Source organism: Amphibalanus amphitrite, unplaced genomic scaffold (assembly GCF_019059575.1).
Source record: "Amphibalanus amphitrite isolate SeventyFive unplaced genomic scaffold, NRLGWU_Aamphi_draft 000044F_arrow, whole genome shotgun sequence".
Lineage (NCBI taxonomy): Eukaryota > Metazoa > Arthropoda > Thecostraca > Balanomorpha > Balanidae > Amphibalanus > Amphibalanus amphitrite.
In genome coordinates this window covers 115,851-133,648 of record NW_024881540.1, presented here as the reverse complement: position 1 = coordinate 133,648, position 17,798 = coordinate 115,851, and the positions used below count along the sequence as shown (strand labels likewise).

Genomic DNA, 17,798 nt, shown 5'->3' with positions numbered 1-17,798 from the left:
CGGTGAGGCCGGAGCCGCTCGGGGTGCATCGAGCCCAGAGCAGCACCGCCGACACATCTGCACGACAGGAAACCGCAAGCCCGTCTGTCACCTGTTACGTCTGTGGTCTGACGGGTCACACACGCAACGTCTGCTCATTCCGCAGCGATATTTGCGGCCGGTGTGAGAAGCGAGGCCATCTCAGCACGGTTTGCCGAGGACCGGCCATGCAACCCCGTGTCCGCGGCCGTCTTCGTGGGCGCTTGGGAAACGGCCGTCAGTCTGTCCCGAGGGGCCCGAGGCAGACTGCAACCAGATCAGCGACCGTGGCCCCTCTGTCATGGCCCGATGTCGGCGACAGGACGCCAATGTCGATGCAGCAGCAGCTTCAGCAGCAGCAGCGGCTGCTGCAGCCGTCACCGCCGCAGTGGATGCCGCCTCCGCCGCAACTCGCACCGCCGCCGCGGCCAGAGCCGCTGCCGACTCAGCAGCCGCAGCCGCCGCCGCCGCCGCAACAGCAGCAGTAAGGCACACCACGACAACAGCTCCGGAGGCGAAAACACCGTTACCAGGTCGGTACATTCACATATCCGTCAATGGTCGAGATTGTCTCTCCTTGTGCGATACCGGTGCCGATAATACCGTAATTCGACGAGAGCTGTTGGCCGATGACGCTCATCTTTTGCCCCCGGAACGACCAGTGAAGCTGGCTAATAATGAACTCTGCCCCGGGATAATCGGCCGTGCATATGTGGACATTCAGCTGGGATTGTTTACACAACGCACATGTGTGTATGTGGCCACGACCCTGTGCGAGCCCTGTCTGCTCGGTGCAGATATCCTGACAGCTTCTCGGGCCATTATAGACGTTTATAACGGGACAATGACCGTACAGGGGCAGACGGTACCTATGGTGGCTCGACCACGATCCGGGGACCAGGGACATCTCCAGTGGCGGCGAACAGGGGCTGTGATAATTGGTCGCACGATTGTGGTGCCGGCCAGCAGCGAGATGATTTTGTCCGCTAACGTATCTGTACAAAAATGCGACCGAGTTACCGAGCCTACTCACACACTGTGCTGTAAAGGTGAGTGTGACAGTGAGCGGGGGCTGACCGGTATGGTGGAGCGTGCCGCAGAATTCGCGGACACAACGGATCTGTGTGTGGCACGTTTAGCCGTCACTGTGAAACAGAATACTGTACCCGTCAGGCTCAGCAATCTGTCAGACAAACCCGTCACGCTGTACAAGGGAACAAAAATCGCAGATTTTGAGTCACTGGACGAGAGCGAGTTCTGTGATGGGGCAGTCGCCGAATCAGAGTTTCGTCCGGACCAAGCTGTGGCACACCTGGAGGAGCCATCAAAGTCAGAGTTCTCGGCCCTGCTCACAAAGTACCGGGAGGTCTTCACCGGACTGGGACGCACCCATGTCGCCGAACACAAAATTCTGACCGGCGACCACCCACCCGTTTTTCAGGGTCCTCGACCTGTACCAGGTCATCTAGCTGGGGAGGTCAAATCACAGCTCGACGATTTGGTGGCTAAAGGGGTGCTGGAGCCAGTATCTGAGTCCGAGTGGGCTTCTCCGCTGGTTCTGGTTAAACGCGCGAATGGGGGTCAAATCCGAATTTGTGGAGACTTCCGACGATTGAACAGCATAACAACCCCCTCGGTCCAGGTTATACCCCGTATGGACACGTGTCTACAAAGACTCGCCGGCGCAGTATACTTTACATCACTGGATTTGAAAAGTGCCTATCACCAGCTTCCAGTGGCTGATCAGGACCGAGCTAAAACCACTATCGCGACGGAGTTTGGCCTTTTTCGGTATACCACAGCTCCGTACGGAATTCAGGGCATTCCACATTCCTTCAATCGGGCGCTCAGGCTAGTGCTGTCTGATGTACCTCCGGAGACGGCCATTCAGTATTTTGATGACGTCATGATTGTGGCAAAATCCTTGGATGAGATGCACACCAATTTGGAAGCGGTCCTCGCAGCACTGCAGAGGTCCGGCCTGACGGTGTCGCTGAAGAAGCTACAGCTGTGCCAGAAAGAGGTCAGTTTTCTGGGTTTCAGGGTCAGTGCGGCTGGAGTGCAATGTGATCCTGAGAAGATCAGGGATATTCAGCAGTGGCCCGCTCCGACCAATCCTAAACAGGTCAGAGTGTTTCTGGGCTTGTGCGGCTACTTGCGTCGTCACATCTGTGGATACGCAGCACTGGCTAAGCCACTGACAAAACTGACAGAGAAACACCGCCGCTTTAGCTGGGGACCAGAGGAGCAGGCGGCGTTTGATCGGCTGAAAGCAGCGCTGGTGTCTCCTCCAGTCCTCGCACTGCCGGTGTTCAGTGACGAGTCGCCCCCATTCACCCTCGATGTGGATGCCAGCGGGTCTGCCCTCGGAGGATGCCTGATGCAGGGTGACAGAGTGATTGCCTATGCCAGCCGTGCTCTGACGAAAGCTGAGCGGCAATATAGCGTCACTAAACGCGAGCTACTGGCCGTAGTCTGGGCAACCAGCCACTTCCGCCAATACCTTCTCGGCCGTCGGTTCCTTTTGCGAACTGACCATTCCGCCTTACAATGGCTGTTCAACATGAAGGACCCCACGGGACAGCTGGCTCGCTGGGTGCTGCAGCTGTCAGAGATGGAGTTCGATATCGTGCACCGCCGTGGCGCTCTGCACAATGACGCCGACGCGCTGTCGCGGTATCCGCACACAGCGGCCGATCCAGAGCAGCGCTATCGGTGGGTCTGTGTCCCGGTCGCAGATGACCAACTGAATGACGACACACTTGAATCTGCGGCTACAGCGCAAGCTGGCAGCGATGACAGTCATTCCCAGGTGCGGGAGGTGCCAGCCCCGGTTTCCACAGCGGCTGCTGTGTCCACGGCAGGCACAAGTGCCAGTGTGACCCCTGTCACCATGTCCGAATTCCAGAGAGAACAAGACCGAGATGAGGGCATTCGAGAGATGCTGGTGTGGAAAAAACGAAAGCAAAAGCCGAGGACCGGCCAGCTGCGCTCGCCGCAAGCTGTTCAGCTTCTGAGAGAGTGGAAGCGTCTGGTAGTTAAAGGTCCGGTTCTCTACAGGCGGGTGCAGCCTCTCAGAGACGCGCCTTTGTGCTTGCAGATCGTCGTGCCGCAGCATTTACGACACGATCTGATGGAGTCCCAGCACAGCGGTCTCGGGGGTGGACACCAGGGAGCCGCGAAGCTGGAAAGCGCGCTCCGTCGCCAGTTCTTTTGGCCCGGCATGCAAGCTGACGTGAAGACGTTCTGTCAGCAGTGTGTCATCTGTGCGCGCCGAAAGGACCCTCCGCACCCACCGAAGGCTCCGCTCGGGTCTCTGCAGGCGGCAGAGTTCTTCGACCGGCTGGATATTGACATAATCTCAGGATTGCCTACCAGTGAACCACATGGGTACAAATACGTCCTGACGTGCATCGATGCCTTCACACGTTTTGTTTGGGCGTTTCCACTGAAAACGCAGGAGGCGTCAGAGATAGTCGAAGTGCTGATGGATCGGGTCGTGGGATCTTTTGGTGTGCCCAAAACAATCCATTCTGATCAGGGTAAGAACCTGGTAGGAAATGTCACAAAAATGTTCTATGAACGACTGGGCATAACACAAAGCACCACGACGGCCTACCATCCTCAAGGAAACGGCTACTGTGAGCGCAGCCATCGATTTCTGATGGATACGGTGGCTAAGCTGACCGCAGAGGAACAACGGCAGTGGCCTCGCTTCCTCAGCGCCGCGGTGCTGGCTTTCAACGCCAATACCAACGCTGCCACTGGCCTATCGCCGTACGAGTGTGTGTTTGGCCGACCTGCGCCACTGCCAACCGCACTGCGTTATCGCGCCGTCATTGATGGTGGTGGCGACTCGCAAGGCCAGCGAGTACCCCGAGACACTCTGGAGTATGTGATGGGTCTACAGCGTACCCTCACGCGCACAGATCAGCAGCTGCACGCAGCTAGCGTTGCCGCGCACGATAAAAATAAGATCAAACACGACGCTCGCCTCGTCGAGCATACGTACGCCCCGGGTGACCTCGTATGGCTGCGTCAGAATTCAGTTAAGGCAGGAGAAGCGAGAAAGCTCTCTTCCCGATGGACCGGACCGTACAGAGTGGTGGAAAAACGACGGAACTGGACGTACAGGATAGTGCGTGAGGAGGGCGTGACGCAAATGACGGTGCACCATAATCGACTTAAGCCGTGCCATGCGCGCCGTCCAGAGCATCCCCACGGGGCTACCCCGGTTTACCCAACCCGGGTGTTTTGCCGCAGTCAGCCTCCGGTTACTCAGCGACAGGATCCAGCACCCCAGTGTCACCTCAGAGGGAACGGCCGTGCCTTGACTGGCGACCAGACCGTGAACGATCCCGCGTCCCATGAGGGACCTACTAGTGAGTGAGCACGGCCGACATATAAACCCATCCCGGCAGCAGACAATTGGGAGGCCAACTCCAGGGGTGTCACATCTGTCACGAACTCGGTCAGGCCGCTTGATTCGGCAACCAGACAGGCTTTAGTGGCCACTTGTGCCTGTCATACGCCGCACAGACAAGTGATGGCCCTATGCCACGTTAGTTTGCCTCTGTTTGTGTACGAGTATGCTATGTGTGTTCTGTGTATGACATTTTTCTTGTCTCAAGCCATTTTTGTTTCCGGGACGGAAACTTTTGTCCGTGGGGGATAATGTAATGGGTTCGATATTGACTTGCATCCCCGTAGTAAGATGCATGTGAGAAAATAGGCCGCGTGATGCTAAAGAAAATGAATGCGGCTGGTGATCTCGTGGAAAATGGAGTTTGAGATTCTGGAATATATAACGATCGTGTAAAAAGCATTTTACATGACTATGATAATTTAACGAACGATTAAGCATAAATACCGACTCGAGACGAACCCACTTCAAATGCATACACCACATCCATTCGGAAGTTTCTGGAATCATTAGTATTTATTACGGTCACGTACCTACATCACGTAGTATGTAATTAATACTATTGACTGGAGACAATTCCAAGTGCATATTTTCGAATGGATGTGGTAAATGCATGAGGTATAAGGTATACCTATCGTGCACCGTCAGCATATAAGTCTTTGAAGCAAGAACTGCTGCGTATGTGGAAGAACATGGTTTTGTGCATCGCATCAAGCCAGAAGTATAACATGCCCGTATGACGAATATTTCCACATTGACCATAACAATCATGGCAGTTGCACGATCACGCAGATAATTCGAATAAAGCATGATCGCCAACCAGATTAGCTTTTACAGCCCATATATGTCCATCAGTTAAGTTAAAAATACAAAGAGTTGAATTAAAGGCAAATAAATGTATTTATATATAAAAAACACCGACCGCAAAACATCTGCTCACATGTGCATGCAAAGGTCTGGCCCACTTACATTGCGCGCGCAGGGGAAGGGAGGCGTCTCGACCGCGGGTATAGGCACGATTAGTGCGTCCCGCAGGCCAGAGCGGGCCTCACTCACAGCACGAACAGCACAGTTCACAGATTTCACTTTTTACTGCACAAATGCTGGAACAGCCCTCGTCGCTGATCCATGCTGCACGGCGGCCGCGCGACAACTGCTGGTTTGAACGGTTTGAAACCGCCGCGCCGGGGCCGGACGGCGACCGCTGATTGGTCCGCCAAGTCTGACGTCACGGGCGCAGCTGACCATGTGTATGCTGACCAGCTGACCAGTACAAGTTAGGCGCCGGTTAAATAACCATGCGGCAACAAGTTTCCAAAACTGGTTAAGAAACAAACGTTGAAACAAATGTAGAGTTGGTCTGGATACTGAGAAGTTGGTGTGCATAGTAACTATTGACTCGTAGTTGTCACCTGACAAGCAATGCACCAGACAACGGCTTGTTTGAAAAGTATCAGTTGGTAAACATACCAAGAGATGATTGGTTATATTACACAAGACTTGTCAATTTGGTTTACAGTGTAGTCCAGAACTGGAGTTAGATGAGGTGTATACACCTCATCTAACTCCAGTTCTGGACACGCCCCAGTTATCGTCACTCAGCTTTGCAGCAACATCTCTGAAATGAACTACTGCTTTTATTATGTGCATTGCGCATATTGTAAGCAACGTTGACAATAGCCGAAAGAAAGCGTTTCGACACATTCACAGTGTGCTGCGCTCTGAAGAAGGTTCAATTTAATAAAAAGTCCAGATTCTCCTCCCTTGTGATCAGTGTCACGCTCGTGTCGCTAGAATGATTCCTGAGCACCAAAATTTATCCCAAGAATGTAAAATATTTGCTTTGGCCGGGTCGTTCCTTAGCCAGTGACTGGCGCAAGGACCCGATAAACTCTACAGCGACAGCATAATAGACTTATGATAAATATGTCCTCGATTGTTATGCATTTAAACTGTTAATCATCACTAGCATTTGTTAATTTGGTAATTTTATATTGAATAAATATTATATTAATAATTTTTTGAATCTAATTCACATCGTTCCCTTTATAATGTAATATGTATGTAATGTTCATGATTGACACTATCGTTGATACTCTTATACGCCTTTTGAGCTACAAAGATACGAATGAAAAATGTGACGCGGTTGATGGAGATAGAGAAAAGTTACGAAAAACACCAGCATCAAACCACTGTCACATAACAAGCACTGTGGGAGTCTGACAGCCATCACTTGTTGGAGGCTGGATGGCCTGAATGAAACGAGCGGCCTTTATTTACCAATACGGCATTGGGTGGGCCGGCTCCGCACGCTATCAGCGGACCATAACGCGTGATCGACGACAAAGGGGCGCGGTCGTTTGGCGGCAAAGTGTTTTTGCTCCCCAGTAGTCGGAGGGCGTCGCCCACAGTTGTCTAAATTGAGCTAGAAAGTTGGAGATACATTCATTTACATTTTAGGTTACACACTACACATTAATTTCTTCGCATTCACTTTTTGAGGATGCAGTTGTAAACGCAAACATGGCCGTCGCATTGGTGAGCCAGCGGCAGTGCATTGGGATACCTACTGTCTTCTCTGTTTCCACCCATGCTTCTGATAGTGTGTTTTGTTTTGTCAAATAGCTCCTTAAAGGGACAGTATCACCATTTTGATGAAATTTGACATTGCATAGGCCCCACCTTTCTGGTCCGGGAACTGAAGACCGATCCTCGAAGCTCCACACCGTTATCCCGCTATCGCCGCTCAAAGTACGAAAGGTGTACTACACTTTGAATCGTGCTTCACTATCTTCACTGTTTAAATGTTTGCGCCGTTTTGAATTGACCGCCAGTAATAAAACTTTTACCCTGGTCATTTCATCAAATTTTATAAAGCCAAAACGTTTTTCGCACTTATTCATCACCGTTAAATTCATTAAATAGTCGTAGGCAATTTCCGCTGTTTCCTTCGGATTCTAGCGGCTCAACAAAGTAATTCCTCCAGCTTGAATCACAATCTCCCTCCAATGTATGACGCTTATCACGTGATTGTCACGTGATATTTTATCCCATTGTCAATTGTCACGTCCAATTGTCACTCCCTCCAATTGTCACGTGATATTTTTATAGGCAATACCTAAGGCTACCTCTCCCTAAGGACAACTCAATCAGAAGAACGACCGCGTAAGCGTAGCGTCAATAATGCATTATCTGCGCCAGTTCTGTAGTAACTTTGCATGCTTCCAAACTGGCGGCCATGCTTGTATAGTGGTGGTTCGCTCATGAAAATGAATCATGAAAATGAAATGTGGTTGCAATATTTTTCACCAAGTTCGGTCCTCAAACTATGTTTTTCTGATTCAGAAAAATAAGAAATGCTAGTAAAAAAAAAAATCAGCTCCATACATTGATTTTTTTTTCGATGATACTGTCCCTTTAAACTTCTTGAAAGATCATGGACTCCAAAAACGATTGTCAACTTGAGTTACATGGAAAATCTGACGTCTTTAGCACCCAACGACATGCCTTAAATGCGTAGGTAAACTGTCATCCTCCAGAGATCCTCTTGCACCCGAAACGCTTTGGAAAGGACCACCGTCAATGTTTGCTCGTAAGATCTACGCTTGAATTTTTCATTACAGCAACATGACATCCAGATTATCGCTCGCAAAGTGCAGGCCGAAATTAGTGTCGGCGGTCAGATTAGGGCTATTTGCCGAGTGTGTCCGCGTGCACAGGTGTCTGGTCTGGCCCGCTCAGCAGTGACGGAAGTGCTACTGACCCACCTGAGTCGGCTGGATGGCGGCTGGCTGGTGGTCGGTGCCACACTAGCGTCGCGCGGCGTCCGCACAGCCGGCGCCGCGGCCGCCCGCCCTCCGCCCGTATTGATCGGCCCACCGGCCGTATTGCAGTGCGGTGCGCTGCCGACGCCGCCCCCCCCTCACCACCCATAGCCCCCCCCCCTCCCAGGCGGCACACAGGTGGTCCGGTGACACAGTCCGACAGCTCACGGAACCCCTCTCCGGTCTAACACATCACGGAAGGCCTCTTCAGACGGCTCACGGAGAGCTCACGGAAACCCCTCTCCTTTCCGACACATGACGGAAGGCCTCCCTGCAGGCAGCTTACGGAGAGCTCACGGAAATTCCTCCCCGGCCTGATAGATCACGAGGACCCCCCTCCAGGTAGCTTACGAAGAGCTCAGGGAAACTCTGCTACGGCCTGATGGATCACGAGAGCCCCTCTCCAGGTAGCTTAGGAAGAGCTCACGGAAACCCCTCCCCAGACGGCCCACGAAACCCCCTGGATTACGAAGAGCTCACGAAAACCCCTCTCCAGACGGATCACGAAAAGTCCTCTCCAGTTAGACAGCTCACGGAAGCCCCTGTCCGTCGCCGTGCCTAAAAGAAAGGCCTCTTCGGTCCGTCAGCCCATTGTGTCTGTGATATATGCTAATGTTTCTCGCGCTAACGCAATGATAAAATCACAAGCATCTCTTTAGTCCTTCCTCTTGTTTTTGTCATCTTCCCTTCTTTTTGCCGCATAAGCTACAAAGATATACCCAAGGAATATTTCATATATATGATATGCAGACCATAGTGCAAGTTATTTTTCTAATTGAAAAAAATTACGATCGTACGAAATGTTCGTGATGTTTTGAAAACAAAGCAAAAATGTTCAGAATGATACCGATATTTCATTAGCATATCTTTTTGTCATTTGTGCTTTGTTTTTGTCCACTTGTCCAGGGACCTCAACAGAAACGTTTAGCATGCCCTCACACATTAGCTACCTACTGCGCAGCATTATTGCGACACTGGTAGACATTGCTCAGAATCACTCAACATACCAACTGACACAGCACACATTCAACACTAGAACTCGCACCACCATTTTCCATTCTTCCCAGTCGCTGTCTTTTTCCCTCCTTTCAGTGTCCCATAAGTCCCATGTCTTTTTCAAGATGGCCGCATGAACCGGCGCGGACGACCACTGAGTGTCAGGCGGTTAATTTGCCCCGACGGTCGGCGCTGAATTGTGGCCGGCGTCGGCAGGGCGGCGAGGCGCGTCCCCCGTCGTCAGGTTGTTGAACTGCGGTCTGATGTTTTTGTTGTCCGTCCGGCGCCGCCACTCCGTCTCCGCTGCGGACGTCTCGTGTTTCGGGTGGGAAGAGATATAGTGCGGGATGATCAGTTTACAGTGCAGGCGAGAGATTCTGTCGGGAGGTATTCCACTAAGGAGGGGGCCCTGGGTCAAGCTGATTGGTCGACTCGTCTCCGTATTCACTTGTTTAGTGAGTGGAGGAGAAAGCTGAAATCATTTCCGAGCGATGGACATTACCTTTAAGCTTCATAACTATACTTCTTACACATTTAATGTCCAACATTGGGCCGGCATAACATTGCCAGGTTTCTGAAGTCGCGATAGGCGGTCCCACCCACCGCCCAACTCCAGCACTCCGCGCCCTATCCGTCGCCGGTCGGCTCTGTGCGCCTGCCTGCCTGTGCGGGCCGTCGGGCGCGTGCGGGCCGTCGGGCGCCAGCCCGGCGCGACGGTCCGCCGAGGTCGGCCATTCGGAATGTGGCGCCCGATGATGGATTGGAGATTTAGCGAGCGCACAAGCTAGAGAGGTTATTCCGCCGGGAGCTGCACGGGTCTGAGGGGAGGCAATACGCGGATGGACAGCAGCGATAAGTCTGTATTGAAGGCGACCGATGTCATAAGCCGTACAAAATAATGGATGTGAGAATATGGCGCCGACATAGACTCAAAATCGCTCAGTTTATATGGTGAAATTGTTATCGCTTGCAGTGTTGCTATTTTTTGCAACTGACCCGGAAACGTCCATGTTCCGACTTCAGTCCAGGCACGGCTATTTCCTCGTATATAGTGCTACCACATGTGTAACTAAGCGACATTACGAGTCGGACGTGCAGAGTCACTCGCCAGTGTAACAACATTATGATAAGGAAAATAGCATTATACCGGGTGGCCCAGAAAAAAAACGTTCCCAACTTTGAATCAATATTTCTCAGAAAGTGATAAAGATGCAGCACAGACACTTCCAATCGTCAATGCGGTATATATTTTCAGTGAATGGTATTATTTTTATGTTATTCGATCAATTGCTTTTTAAACGGTTCATGTTTCTAGCATGCCATGTAAAAATTACTTCTTTGCTCAGATGTTTACTAAAAAATGTGAGTGAACGGGCCACTTCCATCTCGGCACCACGGCCTGCAGCCATGACTGCTACTGGCAACTAGTCTCTTTGATGGTTCAGGCCTCAGAGTGACACATTTCGTCTAGCTTTTTTCTTTATTCGGTCGATTTACTGTTTGATCTTCTTGAAGGGAGGGCGATGAGCAGTAACCCATGCACCGTGCCACTCCTTCTGCTCGAAACAGGACTTAGCGTTGAAACGAATGGCATCCCTTAACACCATTTTGCCTCACTATTTGAATATTTGGCACATGAGTGGGATAAAAAAAATATTTACAATGATTTTTTTTTTTGACATATTCTTACATATAATATAAGCAGGCCGAACCCTGCTTGTACGCATCTTCCGGTAACCCACAACACAAATCACAACACATCGGACACAGCTGACGTCAAGTCATAAACTTCTCCACATCCACCACACCCGTCGCGTCGCCACAGGCTGCGCCTCACCCTCTCAACCCCACACACAAAGAACGGCCAATCTCGCACGAGCCAACGCAGCTAAAGATTGTCAAAAAAAAAAGCACAAAAAGGCACAACATCGCCATCGCAGCCGCAGCAGCGGACGGACCAAGCAGCGGCAGCAGCAGCCGCAGCAGCAGCAGCAGCAGCAGCAGCAGCAGCGGCAGCAGCGGCAGCAGCAGCGGCGGCAGCAGCAGCAGCAGCAGCAGCAGCAGCAGCAGCAGCAGCAGCAGCAGCAGCAGCAGCAGCAGCAGCAGCAGCAGCAGCGGCAGCAGCGGCAGCAGCAGCGGCGGCAGCAGCAGCAGAGGCAGCAGCCGCGGTAGCAGCGGAGGGCGAAGAAAGAGAGGGACAAGGTGGGACAAGGATGAGGGGCTAATGTTCGGCTCGTTTGAACGGTGTGTGTGTGTTTTGCGTATATGTATCTGTGTCCCTTATATGTATATGTGTGTCTGTACCGAGCATGAATGTAAGGAGTCGTTAATTTATATCGAGATAAGGTGACCACTATCAAGTGTTGGTAGTATTCTGAGCCTTTCCCACTTTTCTCCAAATTCAGTCAACTTATTACGTCTTCCCGCAAGAAGACGTTCTTTCTCGAACTCTAATTTCAATTCATTAAAAAAATGTTGCACTGAGGGTTTTGTTTCTTGCTTTTTTGCCGAGTAAATGGCCACTTTCGCTAAAACATACACAATAACCTCAGTGCTTTCGCAGTCATTGAGATTTGGAAAGAACCATTGCTTCTTGTTGAATTTATAATCAATTCCAAAACGTGTTCTAAGAACATTGCAAATTTCACTTATATACTCCTTAACTAAAGCGCAGTCCCAGAATAGATGATATAATGTTTCCGGTTCGCGACAGCAGAATGAACATTTATCGTTCTCATATTTACCTATTTTGTACAGAAAACTATTTGATGCTATAATCCTATGAACTAACCGAAAATGAAAAATTTGCAAGTAGGTATTCCTAGTAGCACTGCGGACATCTGCTACAGTGCCTTTTTGAAAGTGATCTATATCTCTCAACCATTTTCCTTCAGCATTGCTTTGTGTTTTGTGATGCGTTTTTCCTAGGTGCTGAACATATTCCAAATACGCTATACGGGATAATTTATTTTTTGCGAGGATTATTTTTAATGTGTAAGGTATAATTGGGTATGTTAGTTGAAATTTGTAGTTAGTTGTTTTCACCTCTTCGGGCAGACTTCTAATGAGTGACGAATAACAGAGGAAGGTCATACGAATACCATACACTTTTTCAAGTTCTGTTTTGCTATGAATTGCTCCGGTTTGATTATTTATGAGATCGGCAATAAACCGTAACCCTTTCTTGTCCCATGTTTTGACCTTACTTGTCTTAAATTTGGAAAAGTCTGAAAACCACAGTGTTTCGGAAGTCATTTCCAGATTGTCAGGCTGTGATATTTGTCTGAAATATCTCCAGGCTTCTAAAACATGTTTCCAGAAAGCATTATTAGTCCTATTTATTACTTCTGAGATCATCGTAGCCCCGTATAACAGCAATTCTTGAGAAGGAGGAAGCTGTTCTTTTGTTAAGATGGTCCAATCATGTCGTGAATCATGCAGCCTCTTTATCCATGTTACTTTCATACTTCGAATAAAGCTTTTGACATCCACCATTTCAAGTCCATCTTTTGTATATTTCTGCACAATTTTGGACCGTTTGACTCGATCAGGCTTGTCGCCCCACAAAAAACGGAACAACAGTTTTTCAATTTTCTTAATTTCAATGTCCGATGGCGAGGGAAGTGCTAGAAATATATGAACTAACTTAGATAATAGAAGTGACTTAACCCGCGCCCCGTAGGGCTATCGGCGGACCCTACCACCCGTAGGGGAGGGGCCGTTTCGGCCCCCCCCCCTAAGATCTCGGAAAGTTACCGGCCGATTTTCAAAATTCAAACGGCGTTCGATAGCCCCACCCGGGAACTACCTTGTGACCAAATTTCATTGACCTAGGTCAAACCGATGACGTCACAGGTCAGGTCAAAGGTCAGATTTTTACCGTTCACAGGCAATTCAAGAAATGTGCTGTGAAAGCGAGTAAATTGGTAATTTATTGAAAACCATCGATGGTACATTGTTCGTCAAACACATACTTTGCTATCTGAGGTCACTGATACCAGGTCAGGTCACAGCGAGGTCAGGTCACCGGGGGTCACAATATGAATGTGTCGTGTGATACATGTTTTATGGTCCATTTTACATGACAAATGCGATTATGTGGGTTAGGCAGCCTTTGGGGCCAGCCTAGGTCACGTTTTGGTGAAGGTCAGGTCAAGGTCAGGTCAAATTAGGTCAAATTTCAAAGTTGATATTTTTGCATAAAATGGGTATGGATTCGATGCAGCTCGTCACGGGGAGTCTAATGGTGGTCTTCGTTTTGCTCTACGAGTTCTAGAATTGCCAACAATTGAGTTTGAAAATTTGACGTCATCATTTTTGAACAGTTTTTTCGCTATAACTTGGCCAAAAAACGAGGTATCGATCTGAAATTTGACGTAATGACATGATGTGGAGATGGAATTAAATTGATGAAATACTAGGACTTACTCCACAAGGAGATCGAATGGGTCGGAGCGCTTTCAATATGTATTATACATATCGTCGTCAGCGAATCAATAACGGGTCGAATCGAGTCGGGTATCGAAGAGGTTCGGGAGCTGCGCGGCAGAGCGATCACATACTATTCGAATTATGCATTAAAGAGAATAAAAAACACGTGAGAACAATCATGATACACTAGCTGCTAAAATGAATTAAAATGGGGTGCTAAAATGCATAAATGGCACGTATAAAAGTACAATAAGGGGGGGGGGGAAACAGGATACCTATGGTGATAAAGACTGAGTAGAAAAGGGAACAAAGACTATACAAAACTGAGTGCAAAAACTGTAAAAGGACGAGTACAAATGTAAATACATACAAAGGCCGAACTAGACGTAAACACTACTGACAAAAACGGCGGATTATCGGCAGCCAGCGGTCATGCAGCAGGGCACCCGAGTTCCTGTTCACGTTTGCGTCATTCGGCGACACCAGGACGGCTTCACGCCGACCAACAGTCCGAATATAGGCCGATTCCAGGAGAAGTCGCATCTGGTGATGACTGGCTCGATTCAAGATCTTGATGGCATCGAAAGCAGGTGAGCAGTCTCTATGGGTACTGAAGGCCGATGTATTGGCTCTCGAGCGGACTGCTCCAGTCCAGCTCTCCCGGTGTTCTCGGAGTCTCGTGCCCAGCTCACGATCTGTCTCGCCGATATAGACCATTGGGTCACCGTCCACTTGGCAGGAGCACTCGATCCGATAGATGACGTTGCTCTGTTGTAGCTTAGGCAGTTGGTGCTTAGCCTTGCTGCAGAGCAGCGAGCCGATGGTGACTGAAGGCTTGGAGACGAGCTGGATCCCGATCTTGCTGGCCTCCCGTTTGAGTTGGTAGAACAGGGGGCCGGCAAACGGAACAGAGACTCGGACAGGCGCCGGGTGTGAGTTCGCGCTAGGTGGCGCTGGTAGGGCCCTTGCCTTCAGTCTGAGATCGGTCAGAGTCTTCTGAATGGCCGAGTCGATGAATGATCGTGGGTAGCCATGATGATGAAACTTCTGGCGGATGAAGTCAAGCTCCTGCTGGCGGTCTCTCATGGACGAACAGTATCGGATCGCTCGAGTGCAGTCAGATCGAATGGCCGCTCTCAGGTAGCGGGTCTCGGTGTAGGAGCTGAAGGCAGGCACTTGGTTGGTGTTGCAGGACTTCCTGTAGACCTTGGTGCAGAACTTGTCGTCTCTTCTAGTGATGCAGATGTCAAGATACGGTAGCTGTCGGTTTACTTCCAAGTCAGTGGTGACATTGATGCTGGAGTCCTTGCTGTTCAGCTGGTTGACCCACGTGCTGAGGATGTCGTCACTGCCCTCGAACAAGACCAGGTAGTCGTCCGCGTATCGGCAGAAAGCATGGACCCTGCCACCACAGTTGGCCGCCAGGAGCTCCAGATCAGCCTCCCAGTGACCCATGTACAGGTCAGCGACCACCGGAGAGTAGCTTTTGCCCATGGCTAGGCCGGTAGTCTGCCTGAACCATCGCTCCTTGTCACCGTCTTGAATGACCGCATGGCAGTTCTGGATAGAGATGTTCAGCAGGTCAGCGACTGCGTCGGGCTTGAGACAAGTTACGTCGGAGAGGGCGTCTCTGTTGTCTCGCAGCTGAGTACGAATCAGTGAGATGGCTGTCTGAGTAGGTATTGACGGGAACATCGCCTCCACATCCAGGGAGACGAGACGGCAGCTGTTGACCGCATGCGTCATGTTCTGTAGCATCTCCAGGACTTGCAGTGGAGAGCTGACCGAGTGTGGAGGGCGTGGGAGGACTTTCAGACACTTCGTCAGATGCTTGGTCAACTCGTAATCTGCACCGCGGTGGGCTGGGCAGATTGGTCTCAGTTTCAAGTTGGAGATCCAGTTGAGTCTGTCGTCGTCGGTGCTGGGAGGTGATGAGTATTTGTGAGTTTTCACAAGTCCATAGAACGGACCGCTGCGGCCATGGGTCTTGGAGAGGCGGCGATAGAGTTGGTAGCCTTCTGGGTTGTTCTCCTTCAGCATGGTGTCACGTCGCCTTCCACGAACAGCAGGTCCGGCCAATGCTGTGAGCAGGTGCTCGTTAAACCTGCCAGCAAAGGCTTCCGCTGGATCACTGGTTACCTCCTCGTAGACCGGTGACTGGAGTGAACGTAGAAGGGCTGCTGTGTAGTCAGACTTGCTTATCACCACCAGAGAAGATACTGAGAAGATACTGACACAGGCCAACAACCAACCACAGCCTAAGCCGCCTAAACAACTGACCGAGTCTTTGAAGTCACTTACCAGAGATAACTCCAAGGTGATTGTTCCAGCAGACAAGGCCAAGGCTCTGGTGGTGATAAGCAAGTCTGACTACACAGCAGCCCTTCTACGTTCACTCCAGTCACCGGTCTACGAGGAGGTAACCAGTGATCCAGCGGAAGCCTTTGCTGGCAGGTTTAACGAGCACCTGCTCACAGCATTGGCCGGACCTGCTGTTCGTGGAAGGCGACGTGACACCATGCTGAAGGAGAACAACCCAGAAGGCTACCAACTCTATCGCCGCCTCTCCAAGACCCATGGCCGCAGCGGTCCGTTCTATGGACTTGTGAAAACTCACAAATACTCATCACCTCCCAGCACCGACGACGACAGACTCAACTGGATCTCCAACTTGAAACTGAGACCAATCTGCCCAGCCCACCGCGGTGCAGATTACGAGTTGACCAAGCATCTGACGAAGTGTCTGAAAGTCCTCCCACGCCCTCCACACTCGGTCAGCTCTCCACTGCAAGTCCTGGAGATGCTACAGAACATGACGCATGCGGTCAACAGCTGCCGTCTCGTCTCCCTGGATGTGGAGGCGATGTTCCCGTCAATACCTACTCAGACAGCCATCTCACTGATTCGTACTCAGCTGCGAGACAACAGAGACGCCCTCTCCGACGTAACTTGTCTCAAGCCCGACGCAGTCGCTGACCTGCTGAACATCTCTATCCAGAACTGCCATGCGGTCATTCAAGACGGTGACAAGGAGCGATGGTTCAGGCAGACTACCGGCCTAGCCATGGGCAAAAGCTACTCTCCGGTGGTCGCTGACCTGTACATGGGTCACTGGGAGGCTGATCTGGAGCTCCTGGCGGCCAACTGTGGTGGCAGGGTCCATGCTTTCTGCCGATACGCGGACGACTACCTGGTCTTGTTCGAGGGCAGTGACGACATCCTCAGCACGTGGGTCAACCAGCTGAACAGCAAGGACTCCAGCATCAATGTCACCACTGACTTGGAAGTAAACCGACAGCTACCGTATCTTGACATCTGCATCACTAGAAGAGACGACAAGTTCTGCACCAAGGTCTACAGGAAGTCCTGCAACACCAACCAAGTGCCTGCCTTCAGCTCCTACACCGAGACCCGCTACCTGAGAGCGGCCATTCGATCTGACTGCACTCGAGCGATCCGATACTGTTCGTCCATGAGAGACCGCCAGCAGGAGCTTGACTTCATCCGCCAGAAGTTTCATCATCATGGCTACCCACGATCATTCATCGACTCGGCCATTCAGAAGACTCTGACCGATCTCAGACTGAAGGCAAGGGCCCTACCAGCGCCACCTAGCGCGAACTCACACCCGGCGCCTGTCCGAGTCTCTGTTCCGTTTGCCGGCCCCCTGTTCTACCAACTCAAACGGGAGGCCAGCAAGATCGGGATCCAGCTCGTCTCCAAGCCTTCAGTCACCATCGGCTCGCTGCTCTGCAGCAAGGCTAAGCACCAACTGCCTAAGCTACAACAGAGCAACGTCATCTATCGGATCGAGTGCTCCTGCCAAGTGGACGGTGACCCAATGGTCTATATCGGCGAGACAGATCGTGAGCTGGGCACGAGACTCCGAGAACACCGGGAGAGCTGGACTGGAGCAGTCCGCTCGAGAGCCAATACATCGGCCTTCAGTACCCATAGAGACTGCTCACCTGCTTTCGATGCCATCAAGATCTTGAATCGAGCCAGTCATCACCAGATGCGACTTCTCCTGGAATCGGCCTATATTCGGACTGTTGGTCGGCGTGAAGCCGTCCTGGTGTCGCCGAATGACGCAAACGTGAACAGGA

General features: G+C 50.8%; 2 protein-coding genes across 6 annotated transcripts in view; both read right to left on the bottom strand.

The window, feature by feature from the left end:
• The window catches only part of LOC122377391 (calbindin-32-like), a 40,183-nt gene extending 31,880 nt beyond the window's left edge, over nt 1-8,303 (bottom strand). For 2 of the 5 annotated variants that reach the window (XM_043357350.1, XM_043357347.1), the window contains exon 1: nt 8,209-8,290. The gene's annotated coding sequence lies outside the window, so the exon portion shown is untranslated. Of the gene's footprint in view, nt 1-8,207 lie in introns of all 5 variants that reach the window. The other 3 variants (XM_043357351.1, XM_043357349.1, XM_043357348.1) reach the window with 3 other exon arrangements.
• LOC122377383 lies at nt 3,441-15,732 on the bottom strand. The gene is made up of 3 exons (XM_043357338.1): nt 14,425-15,732; nt 3,940-4,051; nt 3,441-3,466 (listed from the first exon to the last, which is right to left on the bottom strand). Exons 1-3 carry the CDS (start codon nt 15,730-15,732, stop codon nt 3,441-3,443), a joined length of 1,446 nt encoding a protein of 481 aa, XP_043213273.1.
• Nucleotides 15,733-17,798: the final 2,066 nt, after the last annotated feature.